The sequence below is a fragment of the Vipera ursinii genome (assembly GCF_947247035.1).
Source record: "Vipera ursinii genome assembly, chromosome: 2".
NCBI lineage: Eukaryota > Metazoa > Chordata > Lepidosauria > Squamata > Viperidae > Vipera > Vipera ursinii.
This window is the reverse complement of record NC_139513.1, coordinates 63,239,187-63,259,279: the sequence shown is the minus strand read 5'-3', so window position 1 is coordinate 63,259,279 and position 20,093 is coordinate 63,239,187. Positions and strand designations below refer to the sequence as shown.

The following is a 20,093-nucleotide window of genomic DNA, read 5'->3' as shown; positions in this document are numbered from 1 at the left end:
TTAAACGTTCTATTAAAATGATTCCTTACTAGTTGGGGAAAAAAGCAATTTCCATTGTCTACTTAAAGATCTTTTTCAGAGTTCCTAAGGACTGCACTGACCTGGTTACTTCACCGTACCACAACATTTAGTTTTGCTCTATCAGTTACTCACAATAGTGACTGATTTATTATGTATCATCAAGTCAGTGTTGACTCTTAGCAATGTATAGATACATTTTCTCCATAATCTGTCCTTAACCTGAACCTTCAGATCTTCCAGAGGTGTACTATAACTGAGTCCATCCAGTTTGCTGCTGGTTGTCCTCTTCTCTTTTCTCCCAACTTACCCAGCATCAGAGTTGTCTCCACAGAGCTAGATTTTTGCTTAATATGTCCAGAGTAAGTGAGAACTCTGAGTTGATTTGTTCAATGATCTGTTCATTTGTTTTCTTGGCTGTCCATGGTATTCTTGGGAGTTTTCCGCAAAATGAAATTTCAGCAGATACATACATTTTTCCAGATTTAAAAATGTTTTTCATGGCAAATATGAAATTAAAGGCAGTTCTGAAACAAAAGCGATGATTTATGACATCTTTTGGAGACATATTTGTTATTGTTTCAGTTTTGCATTAACTATTCCTCCACAATCTGCTTTTGTGTGTATATTTAATTCTGACTATCATTCAAACTGATAACTTGTTGCCTTTAGTCTTCTGATGAACCAGTGACAAACTCTGAACTCTGATTATATCAGAAGATTCAAGGACATCACTTTATTCTTGACTACAGATCTCTGCCTAATTTTGGCCCTAGGAAAGTGAAGCTGCAGACATACTGGTATTCAGTATCCCAGTTTAAGCCTTCTCTGTGTTTAACTGAACACCTGAAGAAAGCTACAAGCAAAACATCTCCCTTGGTTTTGTACATGTTTGGAAGGATCAGTACACAGATATTGCCTTAGTATATAGAAGCAACAATGTATGTTCCTCAAATCCATCAGGTATGCAGAATAGAAATAATGAGAGTTACAAAGTTTGGGGGAGATTATCAAATTAGGGAATATGCCTCACTCATTCATGTTTTTATTTTTATTCTGGACAGTTTTAAAAATATCTGTATTGTGAAATAATGTTTACCTACCTTGTTTTCCATTCAAGCTTTCTATCTTTCTTTGCTAATGAGTTATATGTAGTGTCAGGTCATATGAAATAAAAATAAACACTTAACAACTGTTCAAAGTTATGGTGGACTTTAAAAAAGGTACCTATGACCCATCCTCAAAAGATTATGCAGTCATGTGATCACATTTTGGGCCCTTGGCAACTGCAGCTACCACTGGTTGTAGTATCCTGCAATCACCAGCAGAAAAGAGCAAAAAAAAAATCCCATTGGCTATTCTGGATTCACCTAACTACATGGTTTGCTTAAAGACCATAATTACTCACTTTACAACTATTGTATAATGGTCATAAGAGTCGTGTGGTGGTCCACTTAACAATCACAATGACCTATGACCACAATTTCTGGCTCATGTCATGGCTCCATCAGATCCCGGTTCAAAGGAGGAGTTGGAACCAGGACCACCAATAGAGATGGCATTGCCCACTTGGAACAAGCGGAGAGTCCAGGCGCTGAGGACCAGGCAATCTCACGGCCATCTGGCAGTGCAGAGACGGCCAATTGGATGGACAGCCGCCTGCTGGAGTGGATCAGTGGAGATGACAGACTCCAGACCACCTGACAAGGAACAGCTCCCCCCCACACACTTGATCCACAGGTGCGGAGTGTGGAGCAGAGGTAGTCACAGAGGAGATTGGTAAGGTTGCTCACGAGTAAACAGAGCCGTCCCTCCTCACAAGGAACATCTAGATTTAATTGCATTTTGGGGGAAAGATGTGTTTGTTGGGAACACCTATTTGCTTTGATGCGCACCTTCCTGGCTTTCATGAATGCTCTCTTGTGAATCTTGGATCGTGTTTCTCGGCTCTGAACTTCAGACTTCATTTGTGGATTTTGGTCTTGGCTCCTGGGCTTTGGGACTCTTGAACCGTGCTTTGATTTTTGGAACCCTGGACTTGTGTTATGGACTTTGTACTTGTGGATATTGTGACTTCCTTCTTGGCCTCATGGGTCAGCTAGGACTTAGTTTGTGGAACTGGATAATTCAGACTGAGGGAAAACAGGGCTGGGGTGAGCTTTACTGACATCAGAGATTTAGGACTGCTCATCTCTCCATACTTGGCATTTTCAGACATTGATCAATATACTGCCTTGTGCACTGAAGTGCTGGTTCTAGCCCGTCTCCTAAAATGTAGAATTTGGAAGCAGATTTTGGAAACCACTCCATCTAAAATATTAGTGGCTTTAGGCTACCAGGCATTAAAATTAACCCAAGAATACATTCATTCCAAAAAGCATTCTGTTTTGCCTTCAGAGAGAATGTCTCCAAAGTCAACTGATGCATTTCCAAGGCTGAAATTAAACAGATCTGTTCTGTAAGTGGCTATGACGGTAAGGGATGGAATTTGGCATGAACTTAAAAGAGCAGATAGCATAAGTGTGATAAGTGGCATACAACTTCACTTACTAACGTTTTCAAAGAAATTCTGTTTCAAATTCTTTTAGGAATGAAGACTATATTTTGTCAAGGAAGCACATTCATTTTAGAAAGATAGTGATGGCACATTTATCTGTCTGAGAAAATTATTCAGAATTTATTTTGTGCTCCTAATATAATAAAAGCATCTGGATTTTTTCACTAGTAATGAAAGGTTGAACACATTTTAAATATATATAATTGATAAACAGATGGACCACAATTGAGAGTGGCTTGATTACTCTACTCAGACACTTATCTTTGATACAAACATTTGGTCACTTATTAAGATTTAATGTTAATTGATTTTCTTACATATATTTTTTCTTTTGAAAATGGCTTTGTATGAAATGGCTAAGGAAAAAGGAAAAGATGAAAGATGCAAAGAAAAAAAATCAGAAGAAATAATAGACCAAAGTATGGAACTGAATGGGCAGCATGTATGAGAAAGATGAGAATAATGAAAGATGGCTTTTCCCTGGAAGATAGGAAATCATTATTTATATGCGCTAAAATTTATAGCCACAACTACATCCAAACAGAACAATTGTATTTTAAGTCAACCTGCCTTCAAAATAATGAATGCTGACCACAAATTTGCAAGGATACGAAGTCGTGTACATCTCCCATTGGATGAGTATTAATGGCTAGGAATACTAAAGACTTTCACTGCATCTCTTAAAAGGTATGAATCAAAACTGACTTGCCCTTCCCCAAAATAATACAAGTATATTCTTTATAATAGTTTGTATACTCTTTCTCAACTGTCTAAACGGGAATGTCAAAGTACCCTCTCTGGCAATGGATATTAACAATTTAAGCACTGCTTTGCAAAAGTCATCTTAATCAGGACCAATTTAATCTATGTAAGGCAAGATTTATTACTTAATACAGCTACACGTCAGTACTTTCACAGTCAGCCTGACTAAGCATGGCTGGGTCCTGAGATGCCATAAGTGGAATTCTGCTCTTAAAATATTCCTAGTAGTAGGGAGGAGAGTTTTTGTTGTTGATGATGCTTTCTGAGCTCTGCTCCATTTGGATAATACATACTCAGAGAAGCATGAGAGGCAAGGTAACATTGGGACTTTCAGAGGAAGGAAGATAAAACATAAAATTGTTGTCTCCCTCTTTTGCCAGGGGAGCCCTCTGATGAATCAAAGCCTGTCTCATAAGGAGAGAGTCTCAATTTTGGAAGGGGATTTTATATGCAAACCTATTAAACCTATTAAAATAAAGCCATAAAGCTGAAATACATTTAAATTTTTAATTAAGGTATGGTATTATATTTGTATTATGTTCAGAAAAGTGTCAGTAACTCCTTGTTAATAACTTATTAAAGAGTTCAAAGTACATATTTAAAACCAATTTAAATTGCCTATTTTAAATGACTTGAGATAGAAAATGAACATTCATTGCGATCCAGTTAAACACAGCTACATCTGCTGCTACTTCTGTTCAAACATCAAACAGTTATTCAGCATTTGGGTCCCTCCAAGTGCGTCAAGCAACACCGATTCAGGAAACAACACCCTCTATTGTTCCCAGGCCATTATTTGCATTAGCTAATCTGATTTAAAAGTTGCAGCCTGTCAAAACCATTCTCCTCTGCTGGAGAAGTATACCGTAATTTCAGATTCATAGATTCATATCAATAGTTATTGTTTATACTCTGAAATATGCCTCCTTCAGCCTGTTATGACCTGGACACTCAAGTCTGTGTTTCTTCTCTGATTGACAGGTTGCTTAAGTTAAATTGCTTAATATAATATTAATATATATGTCAAATTAGCTTTGATTAATATTTAAAGGATTACATTTTTGTAGGTTTCTTTCCTCCCCCCTCCCTATCTTTCCTGCTATTAACTTTTAAAAACTGAAAATTTTGTTTTTAGAGAAAGGAAGTATATTTTTTGAATATTAGAATTTGTGTATTTATATCAGACTCCACGATATCATAAACTTCTAACATTTTTATGTGATTTTTATATTATAAAACTATATTATATATTTTATATGTGGCCCAAGACAATTCCTCTTCATTTCATGCAACCCAGGAAAGCCAAAAGATTAAAGACCCATGATCTACACCAGGGGTGTCAAACTGGCGGCCATGGGCCTGATGCTTCATGTGCAGGCCACGCCCACTCCGGCTCCACAAAGGCAAAAAATGTCACAATATGTCACATCACTCTATAGAGTTTGTCACCCGTGATCTATACTGTCACAAGATGGGCAGCATATAAGTTTTATTTTAAAAAAATAATATATGAATACTTTTATACTCTAATATATTAATATCTGCCTAGTCAAATTCAGAAAAGTATGGTTCAGATGTTATAAAATCACATTTATATACAGTTAAGACAGTGGATATCTGATAGAGCATCCAATATGTTGACTAGTTAAGATTTAACAAGATTGTGTTTTGAAAGTTCACATCTTCAGGGGACATACTTTTTGGCAATGGAAGAGAGGACACAGTGCAAACAGTCCAGTGTGGAGTTCATCTTTCCATATCTGAGCTGCTTGCTTTAACATTTTAAAAGTTTATTATATTGGTATTGTTTAATTCCTCTTTAAGTGATTTAATTCAATACTGCCTAACTAATTCTGTTAAGTCCTGTTAAATAATTCCTGTTTTGGAATTATGTTTAATTAAAAGTCTGTCTAGAAAATGTAAAGCTAAATATGAGTAAATTATATAACACTGAAATCTAATTTAGCCAAAGCAGTGAGCTTGGAAGTTCTGACTGAAATTTCAGTTGAGCAATATTGTAAAGACAAACTCACCATCTGATCTTATCCAAGTCATTGTTTTTTCCTTCACCAATCTCTTTCCCATTCTGTTTTGGAAATAATATAATACTAATATAAGTGTTACGTCTTTTAGATAAACATTTAGATTATATTTCCTGACTGTCATTAATTACTTGTAATAAATTGTATTAATTTGAGCAGAAAGAATGGTAATCAAAATGGATTCGATTTTAAACATAATCTTCAGAGCCTGTATTTTATATTTTAACTTTTTAAATAGTTTTTTTAAATAAAAATCTTGTACTTTTTATATATTGTTTTTGAAAAGCCTAATGCATAATGAAATAGTAAAATTCCATAGTATATGTTGAATAAAAGAATTGTAATTTGAAGTTCTGTATATTCTTAAAGAAGTTATTTTTTAAAAAAAGCTATTTCATTCCAACTGTCGAAGAACAGATACAGGTATTTTGTCACTTTTTCAACAGAACTAATAAAGATTGTGTTTAGAATTCTATGATATAATCTGGAACAATAAAATTCAAAAACTTGGCAAATAAAATAATGTATAATTCATGCATTGAGATCTGAGAAATAGAGCTTATAAGAAAGATATAGATTTAATTCTCCATGAACATGTTCTAACAGGACTCATGAGAATATAAAAAGTGCAGGCTGACCCACACCCACTGAAACATCTGCCAAGTCAGTGAAGTATAATTCGTGAATTATTTTTAGCTCTATGTTTTTCTGTTAGACCTAAATTGATTAATGTTAAATAGGAAATATATGCTATAATATTTTAATGCAATTATTACAATAATTATTACTCTTGACTACTAAAACTATTTATTTAAGTTACTGGTACTACTCAAACTGCATAATGGCAATTACAGTAAATATTGCTAAGCACATTGATTTGTGCTTTAGATTGTAAGCCGCCCTGAGTCTTCAGAGAAGGGCGGGATATAAATGGGATTTTAAAAAAAATATCGATAGCTTATTTTTTTTCCCTTTTGTGCTGTTCCAGCTAAAACAATTAAACTGTTATTCTAAAATACAAACTTTTTCATCATGCTTTCCAGTCTTTTCATACTAAGGGACAAAAAGAGCCCTGAAAAACTTCTTCAACAAAACTGATATTTAAGTAGGCATTTCTAACTGTTAAGCATGGGTTATCTGAAGTTGTTCGCTTCAAAGGAGGAAGGATTTAGTTGAGAGGTAAAGTGAGTGTGTTATGCTTTCTTGTGGTGTTCTTTCCCCTTTCCCCAAACATAAATTGGACTTTGGCTAAGAGTGGATACTATGGATTAATTTTTGCCCTAAACAAAGCTGTTGTGATCAAGTGGGTGTTATCTAACAGCATTTTTAGTTGTCTTTGTCCATTACTTAAGACATTTGTGTAACAGAACAGCAAAATATAGATTAAAATAAGTTAGAAGTGTTAAATAATATGTTGTCCAAGACCACAAGAACTAAACAGGACCATGCACAGGCATTTAGGTATCCCAAGAAAATGTTTTTTGTACTTTCTCTTAGCAAATGATTGAAATATTATACCATTAACTCCTTCCAGGTTTAAATGTAACTACCATGTGAAATTGCATTCAGATTCTTCTAGTCTCATGGAACGTGTATCGTGGTTCTTTGAATAGAAGCAAACCTTTCCTGATACTATGTAGCCACAGGCATGTGTGAAGTTCGTAAAGAACGATTGGGTCTTTGATTGCACAACTGAAGCCACCATCTTGACTTTTTACTCCTCCACATTCCCTTCAGTGTAGCACTGTGACTGGATGAATGATGAGGAAAAGATAGATGGGTATTGGTCCTGCATGCTTTTCACTTGCTAACCAAATAAAGTGAGAAAACATTGTGCTGAATTTGCCTTATAATTATTGCCAAAGCAATAATGATTAAATCAGGCTAAAATATAAAAAGGTAAGGGAAAAATAGTCTGAGATGAGATAAGCCTCTGCTTTGATTGGCTAAAATAGTTTCTGTTCACACTTGTCCAGTACTTACAGCAGTTTTCTTTATCGCCAAAAGCATTTCCTCATGTTGATACTGGCAGCACAACAACTCTTACTTTAAAATATATGAAAGAACTACTTTTATCATTTCTAATATGTAGCCTGAAGCCAAAACAGACACAGCAATATTAAAACACTCCATTCAGAAGGAAATTCCTACCACTCAGCCTTTGGGAATATGACTTCAATAACGAATATTGAAACAATTCATTCTCATTATGACAATTGTTGATCTTCCAGCAATTGTTTAAGCTGAAGTCTTAGGCTATTCACCTAATAGTCATCTGGCCAGCCATGCTTCCAGCACAAGTTCATTTGTTAATACCCATATCCTAAAGTTTTGATCTTGCTCTAATTTTTTTAAAAATAGCCTTTATAGCCTACATGCTGTTATAGTGTCTTAGCAAAATTTGATAGAATATTTTATTTATTTATTTATTTATTTATTTTATTTTAATTCCATTTATATCCCGCCCTTCTCCGAAGACTCAGGGCGGCTTACAAGCTTAGCAGTAGCCTTCATTCTATGTATATGCCTGCTTGTTAGGGCTTTCACACACACCCCAAGCGGCATTATTACAAAGTCAGCTTATTGCCCCAAACAATCTGGGTCCTCATTTTACCTACCTCGGAAGGATGGAAGGCTGAGTCAACCTTGAGCCTGGTGGGATGCGAACCTGCACTAATTGCAGGCAGCTGGTGTTACTTAAGGAGGCATTAGCCCACTGCGCCACCAAGGACTAAAGAACTGCTAATCTTGCTTGCATCAACTTGTTTGCATCAACTTTTCTACTTAAATGAGAAGATGTATTTAACAGATTCTGATGGTGGAACAACCTGATTTGCATTGCAAAATTTTCTTTGTTTTTGTTTTGTTTTTTGTTATTTGGCTTAAAACCATTTAAGGTTTTTCTAAATATGGATGCATATCCACTGTTCCAATAGGATTATGTATGTACCCAATGTGATCCAATGGTGTAATCCAATGGTGAAATTACAAGAGGATTCACCTGAATCAAATATTGTAATCTTTTTCAGTTATGATAGAAACCCTTCTATAATAATGTAAGAATTGCTCATTCAAAGCAGTCTTTTACTAAAATAATAAATATATAATCCATATTAATATAGGCTGTTCAGTCTCAGTGCTTAATGAAGCATGCCCTAAAATATCTTTTTGCTAGTTGGGATGCCAAGAATCAAATTAAATACCTATTTAAATCTTTGGCTGTAAATGAAACGTTGCCACCATTGAGTATCTGGAGACAGGCTTTAAATATTCTAGACCTTTCCAAGTATAAATTCTTCCTACGTGGGAAGAATAATGGGGAGAAAATTCTGTTGTGCTTTTTTTTCTTTGTGATGTTGTCATTGTTTTTAAAGACAAGGAGACATATTTTTTTCCATAGAAGTAATAGCTACATAATAAGTAAAATCTGGAACAAATTATTATTTACCTGCTGAGATAACTGCAGGCAGTTTGAAAATGTCCCATTATGTATTTTCTTTGCAATTGCAATTAACAACTCTTATACCTCTGAGATTTAGCATAAGATACAACATTCCACTATATGATTTAGGGGGATCACATTGTATGGAGATGTTTTTTCAATATCCAATTTGAAGTTTTCACTGAGAAGTATTTTTTAAAAAGCTTTCTCACTAAATGCAGCAGTGTACCACATTAACAGAAATGGCCTTTGAACATCATTGTTTCCTCCAAAATGGTAGAAAAGAAGATAATGCTTATTATTTAGCCATGAAACATTTAAAAATAAGCACTACTAAACCAACTCCAGAGCAAAGTATTTTCATACAGAGTTTAATCTATGAAGTATTTCAAGAGAGATGTAAACCTCAGTGTAGATAATACAGACTGATAGATTACTTTATAGTATCTGTAATGTGCTATTGAATATTAAGCTAGGAGAGTGGTACGTTGCAACTGACTCTTTTCCTCCTATTGCAGACTGGATAATCATGCTTATAGAACAGTTTATAGCAGCTGCCAACAGTGTAAACCACTAGTATCAGTTTATGTTAGAGATGAGACCGAGAGTGCTCAAATTCTCCCTCTGTCATGCAGATAAATTGATTTAAAGCTCTTAAGATTTTGCAGGTCAAATTTAAGTATTCAGTTGAAAACCTCATAAATTTCTTTAGAAATAAATCTTTAGACTTTGTAATTATTTTGAACTTTCAATTTCATATATGTAGTAAAAAGGTTAAGGTTTTCCTTGTCCAGTCATATCTGACTCTTAATGGGTAGTACTCATCTCCATTTCTTAGCCGAGGGAAGCAGCGTTGTCCAAAGACCCTTTCCGTGGTCATGTGGCCAGCATGACTATATATAGCAAGATGCACGGAATGCTGTTATCTTACCATCAAAATGGTACCCATTTACCTACTCGCATTTGCATGCTTTCGAACTACTAGGTGGGCAGGAGCTGGGGCAAGTAACGGGAGCTCATGCCATCACAAGGCGCTTGGGTCTTGAACCTGGGCTGTCAGCTTTCCAGCTGACAAAGTTCAGCGACTTTAACAGTTGAGCCATTGCTCCCCCTCATATATGCAGTAAGACATGTTAAATTTAACAGTTTTGTCTTTAATTTTTTTCAGCCATAATTAGAAAACACTTATATCTTAGGAATAGTACTGTAACATTTTATTGTGTAATATTAAATCACAACTATGTCCATATGTCATAGTTATTTGCAAGAAAACTACCTCATAGAAACATATTGAATTATTACAGAGAAACAGACTTTGTACTCACTGGGGAACAGCAGTTGCCAAATTGCACTCAATGTTGCAATTAATGTTCTCCATATCAAATCTTCATTAAGCAAGCTATGTTTTGCTTAGAAACTGATTTTTATTCCATCATGGAAACTACTTTTTCCTCAGTGGATTTGTATAGCCAGAAACTTCACTAACTTCAGGAGAAAAACTTGAAATAAAATTCCTGCAGTTTTTCAAGAAATCTGTTTTTGCATCTCAGGAAGATAACTTTTACTTTTTTTCCTATTTTACTTTTGTCTATTGAAACAAAGGTTCCTAGATAATGAAAGACATAATGGATTTTAACCAATGCCACAATATTTTAGGGTTATACTTTTTTCTTGTTGCAGTTAAATTTTACATATATGGTGCTACAATTTTTGATACAACTACAATTAAATTTCTTAGTTATGCATTTATATTTTTCTTTGATAATATTTCACCCATTAGGCCAAATATTTCCAGTATCTGTTTACTTTCATTCTTGTTTTATACAATGAGTATATTTGTCATTAAAACAATGGAATGTAGACTTATCAATTTGGGAACATTGGCTTACCTAGAATTATTGAGATATCATTATTTCTTCCAGTGTCTTCATGTCATTGCTGATCTTGTAGATGCATGATTTAATGTTTGTGTAGTATTATTTTAAGCAGACTGTGTTTTTCTATTGTTGTGACTTACATGACGTTTAGAGCACATTTTATGGCCAATTCATGCAAAACTCCACGTAATCCCAAAGGGTTCACATACTTTTTCTTGCAACTGTAGCTCCTGTTTTCTTGTGTCTGTTGATTTGTATTCAGATAAGTATACTAATCATCTTAAATCTTAGAGACTAATTGTTAGGCAACATTACCATGTTCAATAGTCATAAGACATTATTCTGAACATTCAGTTCTTTTTAAAAAAATAAGAGTTGTGGACATTCATAAAAAGAAGAGCCAAACACTTACACTGTATTTATAGTGGACATATTAATGTTTTTTACAGAAAGTATTTATTTTACAGCTTTGTAACATGATCCCATTTGGGAAACACACTAGAAATATTTTATGCCCTCTCTATTCAAATTACAAATGATAGTTTCTCATATTATCACTCACTCTTGGATTAGTATATTATTTCTTTGGTGTCTGTTGATCCCATAAAATGAGTATCATTGCATTTATATAATAGCTTTAAAAGATCAAAGCAGGTTCCATATGGGGAGGCAGGGTTGAGAACCAAAGCAAGCTGTTTTACTTGTAAGAAACTGGAAACTGTTAAGTTCACATCACCTCTATAATTATGTGGCATGTGTGATCATCTCACGTGTTGCTAAAGAAATCTTTTGGGCTGTTTGATCCTTTAGATACCAATTCCTATAATTCTTTTGATGAGTTCTTTTGAAATATCCTGGTTGCATCCACCTTGAAAATATGATTTAAACATCTCATCTGCTTTGTTTACCCTGACACAACAAACTTTATTATGATGTGTTCATCTTCATAGTTTACTTCAAAGTCATAGTCTTTGATAGGAATAGGACATTCCTCAAAGAACAAGTAGGTAACTTGGGCTCAAAGTATTTATCTGTTGTTAGATTTAGAAACCAATTGTAGACATGTTTATGATGAATTTGGTTACAATTATAAATTGATGTGTATGGAATTGATAGCTTTAATCGCATAGAACACGCATGTCAAACTCACAATGTATTGCAACTTTTTCCCCATTGCCGGTAATGGGGTGGGCGTGGTTTCGGCGTGGCGCATCCGGCCCATGGGCCAGCAGTTTGACATGCCTGCTATAGAATAATGAAAATTAAGAACTCAATCTAAGAGTCCTTCTCTGAGTAGTTTATAGACCAATACATGGATTATTTCTCATGTACTGTTTGTCTTTGAGAAATATTGCAAATTTTCAAAGTCTCCCAAGAGTAATATTTGATGGGAATATTCCCTTCAACTAGTGTACCAGCATAATATAATGTCCCACAAGTTTATTCACATCGCGTGGGTGTCTATTGGATACTTATGAAATCCTTTGTGAGTTTATGTAGCTTCCTTAAAAACAAATCAAAGCAAGTACTACGAATGCCCTCCTTCCTCTAGCAGGACATAACTTCTTACTAATCCTTCCTACAGAAAAACAACCAAGTGCTAAATCCATTCTGTTTAAATGCAATATCTAGACTGGTGAGTTTATGTGTTTTCTAAATAAAATATTGGTCAATAGGTGAATACCTTCAGTTCTTCTTATGTTTAGTTCAACCATAATATTAAGCAGGTTTCCCCCCTCTTCTAGTTGTAATTGTTGGTAGACTAATCTCTATATTTACCCATGCTTGTGTTTACTGAAGAACCAAGTTCTAAATTTTAACTGGAAGCTTGAGTGTGGAGGATTCTGGCTGAAGTGGAAGCACTTGTATAGAGGACTTATGAAATCATCTGCAGAGCAGCTTCTCATTGCAAGAGGCATGTTCAGGGAGCTGTTGATTTTCCATCCTGGGTAGAAACACTGCTTCCTGATAAGTAAGCAGAGACTGAACAGAAGGCTGACAGTTTCTAGAGAGCAAGCGAATTTAGCAAGCGAATAGGAGTTTGGACTGCAGATATGGGAAAGTCACTAACAAATTTTCTTGAATGGGTTGTTTGTATTTGGGTAACCAGAGAGCCTGAGAAAGAAAGAATAAGAAATAAAAGACTTCTACGAAAATGAATGGACAGCACCCGATGTTTGTGATTTTCAGTGCTTATGGCATGTTTGTGTTTCGGCCTAAAAAGATCTTGCATGCGTTTTCAAAAAGTCATAGTTGTGGTAGCTCTTGTGATACTTTTCAGCTTATGACTGATGACAAGGACTTAACCGAGAAACAAAACATTATAGTAGGGATGGTCATGGAAAAATAGTTCATAAATTAAACACAGGATGAAGTCAAATGGACACAAATGGAGGCCTGGAGTAAGGTACTGTATACCACTAGAAATCAGAAACAACTTTCAGATTCTCAGCCTTTAGTGTGGAAAAAAGGTATAATGGAACTGGAAGTGGCAGATCCCTGAAAGGTAGGGAGTTGCAGCTGTTTGCTGTAAAAAAGGGGGGAAAATAGCTGGCAATTATTATTACCAGGACTGTGTACTCAAGTGTCAGCTCATCAGGTCTGCTAACAGCTGTCTCTTCATATGGGTTCAGGTTCATCCTGTAAATAATTGCTACAAGTTCTTATAAAGAAAAATTTCACTTCCATTAAACGTGGATGCTTTCCACATCTGTAAGGCTCCAGTTTATAAGCAAATGTGGCCTATACCTGCAAATAGGTTTTTACAGATAAGAACAATTAATAGAAAATATATCTTTAAGAGATTATTACAGATTATGGGAAGGAGACACTAAAAGTATTAGAAATAGATGTTAAGAAAAAGATTTTGTGACAGGATTACTTCCATGGAAATAAGAGATAAAAGAAAGAGTCATACCAGAGATTTTGGTTTGGTTTATAAAATCAGTTCACGTTCAAAAAACCTACTTTCTATTTATTGTGGTTGACATGCATGAAAAATATTGTGAACGGGAATGAGAAAAAGAGAAGTCATTGGATGCCATTTGTATAATAGTAATTTATAAAATATAGGCACCAACATGCAGAGAAAGAGGGAAAGAAAGTCTTCAAGATGATGATAAAAGCAGGTGGGAAGATAACTTGCCATTAATCAATTCCTGTTGAAAGCCAAGGTGAGGAAAAGACAAGTGTGAACCTCTGATCTGGGTCTTGCTGTGCATTCAGTGTCTAGAGAATAAAGACAAGTTTCCTCTTCCCAGTTTCTCGGTTCTTTGCTTTGATGGAAAAATGCATTGTTCCTTCCCTATCAGAATTTATTGTTAAAAGATGGATTACGGCTTCAGTGGTTTCTGAATTCAAATGTTTAACTAACTTCCACTACCTCTTTGGTGTGCCTTTATTTATTTATTTTTTAAAAAACGTATACTTAGTATTAAGGAAATACGATTATGGCATGCTCATGTCATAGCCACTTCCAGTTAAGCAATTAAAGTTAGACCTTGATCCTGAGTTTTGGAAATGCCAGTAAGAAAATAAGAGGAAGGAATTTGTTTTTTTAGAGCTTCTGCTTTTCGCACTCATAACTACTTGCCTTTTCAAAGTTGTACTTGGTTACATCCAAATTTCTACAATATAAGACACTACAGCAGTTATTTCTCCGTGCTTTGTTCAACACAGGAGGAATAGATTTTAGGCTAATTGTCAAATGTTCACTGTTTCTTTTCAGTATTGAGAACTTTGGCCATTTGTTCATAAATTGCAATCAGTTTATAAATTTTTAATTCCACTTTTATTATTTTTATAAATAACTCAAGGTGGCAAATATACCTAATACTCCTCCCTCTTCCGAGTTTCCCTGAAACAACAATCCTGTGAGGTGGGTTGGGTTGAGAGAAAAGGACTGGCCCAAAGACACCCAAGCAGCTTTCATCCCTAAGGAAGGACTAGAAGTCCGTTTCCTGGTTTCTAGCCTGCTATCGTAACTACTAGATCAAATGTAGCATATTATATCAGCCATTACCTACATTATATCAGAGAATTAGTAGGGGTAAAGTTATCCCTGCTTCCTACAGGATAGCTGCTACCAAATACTTATGGTGAAAATGCTTCATATTGCCTTCCTTTTGATCGTTTTTAGGTCCATGTTTGCTTGTGTGCTTCCTGTTAATAATTCTTTTCAGGTACTTTTGAAACCAAAGGGAGGTAAAAAGTAGCATTGTTCCACACTGAAAATGTCCATTCACTTACAATTCTTTTATAGCGCTGGATAAATAGAAACAGGTGGGAGGGGGAATTTTTTAATCCTCTTTCCTTTGTGTAAAAAAAAATACTAAACCTCTCACAAACTTGGGAAGGAGGGAAATCTTTGAGAAAGAGGATGTGTGTTTTTGAAGTGGAAAGATAACCCCCCTCTCCAGTTCATTATCTTAAAAACAGACACAGATCTGAGATATAAATACAGTAGATGCAAATCTAATTCCCTGGAGCTTGACTTGAAGTCCTACAGGATGGAAGGCTGGAGCCTCCTCTCACAGCACTCTCTGTCCCATCTCTTGCTTTGGAAGAGAGAGTATAGTAATTCCTTCTTCCATCACCTCTCTTTCAAGGGGCATCTCACACAACATCAGCTATATGGTGTAAAGCATGGTGTCTAGAGCAGAGGTCCCCAACCTTTTGGGCACCAGGGACTGGTGCCATGGAGAAAGGTTTTTTCCAATGGACCAGAGGGGTTGTGGTTTTGAATACTGCCTGCATCCCGAAGATGGAGCTTTTCTTGTTTGCGTGGCCCACGTGTTGGCATCCTGCGGACTGGTGCTGGTCCATGGACTGGGGGTTGAGGACCCCTGGTCTAGAGGATTCAATCTTTTTCTCTGTGAGAGCTAGGCCAATTTCAAAAAAACAAACAAACAAACCAGAAGCACAGTTTATTTTTTCAAAAAAGGTAAAAAGTACTTTCTTTTGACTTTAAATATCCAAATGCCAAATCGTCAGTGTTGAAGTAAGTAAAATACAGAACTGCCTAGTCTATCATACAGCTGGGAAATTAAGATTTTAAAGAATTTAAAGAAAACCCAAAGCTCCGGATATCAGTGTATGATTGATATATTTATGAGATTCAAGGTGCTGGTGATGACCTATAAAGCCCTAAATGGCATGGGTCCGGGTTATTTACGGGAGCACCTCTTGCCGGCGTTAACTTCCCATCGCCCTGTGCGCTCCCACAAAGAGGGCCTCCTCAGGTGCCGTCGGTCAGGGAATGTCGACTGGCGGCTCCCAGGGGGAGAGCATTCTCTGTGGGCGTGCCTGCCCTCTGGAATCAGCTTCCGGTTGAGCTCCGGATGGCTCCCGACCTTCGCTCGTTTCGCCGCGACCTGAAGACTTGGCTATTTGAACTTGCCGGCCTGGACTGAGGGATTGGGATTTTAGATCTTAAATTTTAAAAATTTTAAATTTTAGAATGTATTTATTACTTAGGGCTATTGATTTAATCTCATTTTAATTTTTATACCTTGTGTGTTGTTAGCGTTTTAATTGCCCTGTACACCGCCCCGAGTCCCTTCGGAGAGGGGCGGTATATAAATCCAAATAAATAAATAAATAAAATTTTCCCATGGCTACATTTGAATTGATATTATAAATGTAATATAACTGCATATAAAAGGCTGTGGAATAATTTCATCATTTCCAAATAGAATAGATTTAACAAATTTTAGATTATCATGATTTGGCTCCAGAGTGTGATACTTTATGAATTGAAAGGCTCTGGGTTTTTTTTTTTTGGGGGGGGGGGGAGATCCAGAATTGAGAGGAACTCATTGTTGCAGAAAGGAAACAGAATTCTAGTTTTTGCCAGTGCTTATTCTGAACTATATAACTGTGTGCCTTGTCCTAGACAGATCCCTAGCCCTCTGAAGCATCTTTCCAAACATTTAGAGGAAAGAAAAAAAAACTGTAAAATTTAACTCTTTCTCAATTCAGACCTGAAAAATCATCCTGTATGAAATTTCAATTTTCTATTACTTTAAATTTTGTACTGATGATTTATATGATTGCTGATTTTGCTACATAGAAATCCAATCCAATGCTCTAAAAAGAAAATGATTATTTAAGTCCAGTCTTTGAAACATAAATATTTGGGCATAAATGCATGTGATGAAATACAAACGTATCAGTACCTGGAAGGTATTAGGCAAATGATTCCTTTTGATTTATTTCTTTTTTTTAAAAAAAAAAACTTTTAATTTGGGATGAATATTGTTTTTTTTTTGTTTTTTTATTACTCTAAAGCCCAACATGATACATTAGTGTAAGGTAGGTTTACAAAAATGGATCTATTTTGGCAAAAAAAAAGTTTTAGCAGTAATTCCTGCAAACCCAGAACACATGTTATTGATGCTGTTAACAATTATGCCATATGTGACATCAAACGAAGTTAAATTAATGAATGGAAATTTTCTTTTTTCTTTTTTCTTACAGATTTGGGACATAAGTGATGATGAAACACTATGAAAATCCAACGAGTGAAGTAAAAGACGACAAACAAGCCGACTTGTTTTAGGGTTCTGTGGATGTATTTTTTATTGGTCATCTGATGATTACTTCCTTAAATTTATTGCAAACATAAACGTGTTTAGTCTACATCTTTGATCAAGGTGGGACACTGTGACAGTCTCAAAGCAAGCATGCTGTAGTTGCTCTTTTTATTGCGTTCTTGATGCAGGTTTAGTTAGTTGTAAGACAACTCAAATTAAAATTATTTCTTGTTTCTAAATACAGCTTATTTAAATGTTCTCTTTAGTAGATACCTGGGTATCTCCCCCCCCTCCCCGCCCCCAATTGGAGTGTTTCTTTTAAGCAAATTTGAAAAACACTTTACGGTGTTTTAGGGACTTGTCCATTATTGTGTAAGACTGAAGCCTGAACCATAAAAAAGTAACCTACACAGAGGGAATAAATAAAGCAAAGAAGGCCAGTTGTTTTGACATACAAAAAGACACTGGGTCTTTTGGTCTTGATTACTATTGGTACAAGGGATAGGTAGAAGCTCTATCTTCTCCCCTCAATTAGCCATCTTCATCCGCCCCTCTTCCACAAATCAAGGACCCCGAATGAAATAAGCTGCAACATAGACAAGCAAGGTGAGATTGAAGAAAACCAAGTACATTCCATTAACTTCATTGCACGAACAGCAATTTAGATCGAAGCTGTCGAACTATTTCATAGACCCACCTTTTCCCTTTTTGCAAATGATTAGTAGTTTAGATCCCTATAAAATAAGGAAATGAAATATTAAAAGTCTCTACTGAATAACAAATCAACCATAGTTCTGAATAATTAATGCAACAAATAAGATATTTGCTTTAACACAGTGACAAATTTGTTACCTACTTAGCTAGACACAGAATGTTAGCTAGTAGAAACTGTGGAGATTGTTAGCTTCATTGCATTTAGAAGAAAGCCTTCCTTTTCACCCATTTCTTTATAACCATTAATGCAATGCAATGCAAACTGTCTTTTTTTCCAATTTAGGAAATACTACACTGGTCTCTATCCAGAGCAGTAGCTCCATATACTAATAGCATCTGTTGTCTAAGCTTTCCTCCAAAAGGAACTCCCAGTGATATAAAATATCCAGACAAGGAGACTAAATATTTCATATTCTTCAACAATGTATCACTTTCCCTTCTATAAATTACAATCAAAAATCTGCAGAGAGGTTCAGAATAGGCAATCCATGATATATTAGTGAGTTTTAGTAGTGCTAGTTGGTCATTTAAATCTATGTTACTTGGTTTATAATCTCCACTGTTTAAGTGTATAATTAACTTTCCTGAGGCAGCATTTAGTAACGAGCCTAGCTCCTGTACAATATTTCCAGTATTGTTGTTTACTGGCTAAATTTCTTGATCATTTAAATCTAGATTTGAAAGAGGCATGATTTTAAAGAAAGCTCAGTTTGTATAGTTAACCGTTCTAGAAACATAAACATTGCTATTTTTCAATTGTAAGTATGAAATGCTTGTAATATAAATTAAATAATTATCTAGTGATTTTCAGGCTCATTTTACTAAAAAAAAATCATACTGGGGAAAATCAAGACTTCACAGCTTACTATGAGTCACCCCACACAGACGTCATTTGAAGATAGTGAGCAGGAAGCTCTGGTTCTGAAGTTTTACAGGCTTGATTTGTTGAGAATCAAAAACAGCTTGATGTCTCCCAGGAATACTATCCAATGAAATGTCTGTCTTGATTCTTGGATTAACAACTTTCAATTTGTCAACTGTGTTTTTTCCCCACAGAGAAAAACCTATATATGACACTTTAAGCACAAGGTAATATGATGTTTCCTTGCTTAGCAAATCGAGTAACTTAAGAATTGTATAAGACTGAACTTGCTTCCTGTCCAGATGCTTCCCAGATGTCTGTGTTGTGCAGAAGTGCCCAGTGTGACTTAGAAGTTCTTCTGTTCTTTAATTTTATATCCCCCCCCCTTTCTCCGGTGACAAAACAGAATGGCTTACTTGCTTCCAAATTTTTCCTTTTGTAAAATGTTGTAAGCACTTTAATTGAAGGGGACATAATGAAAGCTTTTAGTCAAATGACTGCAATGTACATTAAAAGAACTTCCAAACACTTTTACTCACAGTTCTGTATCCATGGAGAGGAGGCATCTGGTACTGCCCACACAGTTGCTTCCAGAACGGAAGAACTTAAATTTGAGCTTTGGATAATGGATATGGGCTTTTAAATGACCGGGTTTTTTTTAATTTTATTTTAATTTTGGGCTGGCATGGCTTCCCCAAATAAAGCACAAAAATCCTGAAAATTGAACACTGTGTTTGTTACATTGCTTAGAGCAATATATAACTTGATGTAAGCAAAAGAAAGTGATACTGGCTTTGTTTAAAAGCGTAAGGAAAACATAAATTTGGTAACTCTTTAGTAAGCCTTCATTCTGCCAATGACAGCCACTCAAGTATTAATATGGAGTGTAATAGACCAGACAGAGCAGTCTTTGGTCTATCTGTGGGGAACGTATCCCTTAGTTGAGCTTGAATTCTTGTAATTACAAGAACATGTCTGTGTAGTTCTCTTGGCAGCAGGACAGGAGGGCTTTGCTACTGCAATTTTTCTGGATTTATTATTTGACTTCTCAGTCTAGGCTACAAGATCTCATAGATATTTCTTTAACTATTAGCTAGATCAGGTCCTGTTTGGTTTTTTACAGATCAGCCAAGATTAGCTACTTGATGCCATCTGTTTGGATCAGCTGGCTCAATGCTAAACAGTGACCCGTTTGATTCTGCTAGCCCAGAGCTAAATATGGACAGTTTTGCTTTAAGTATAATATAATATCGTCTTTTCAGAACAAGATTTTTATTTGCTGAATA

At 35.5% G+C, this 20,093-nt stretch overlaps 1 protein-coding gene across 2 annotated transcripts in view; it reads left to right on the top strand.

Moving 5' to 3' along the window:
* Positions 1 to 19,526, top strand: part of ATG7 (autophagy related 7) — a 101,099-nt gene extending 81,573 nt beyond the window's left edge. For both annotated transcript variants that reach the window (XM_083351284.1, XM_083351283.1), the window contains exon 18: positions 17,176 to 19,526. In XM_083351284.1, the coding sequence (XP_083207410.1) occupies positions 17,176 to 17,208 (33 nt within the window). In that variant the 3' untranslated portion in view covers positions 17,209 to 19,526. The remainder of the gene's footprint in view (positions 1 to 17,175) is intronic.
* Positions 19,527 to 20,093: the final 567 nt, after the last annotated feature.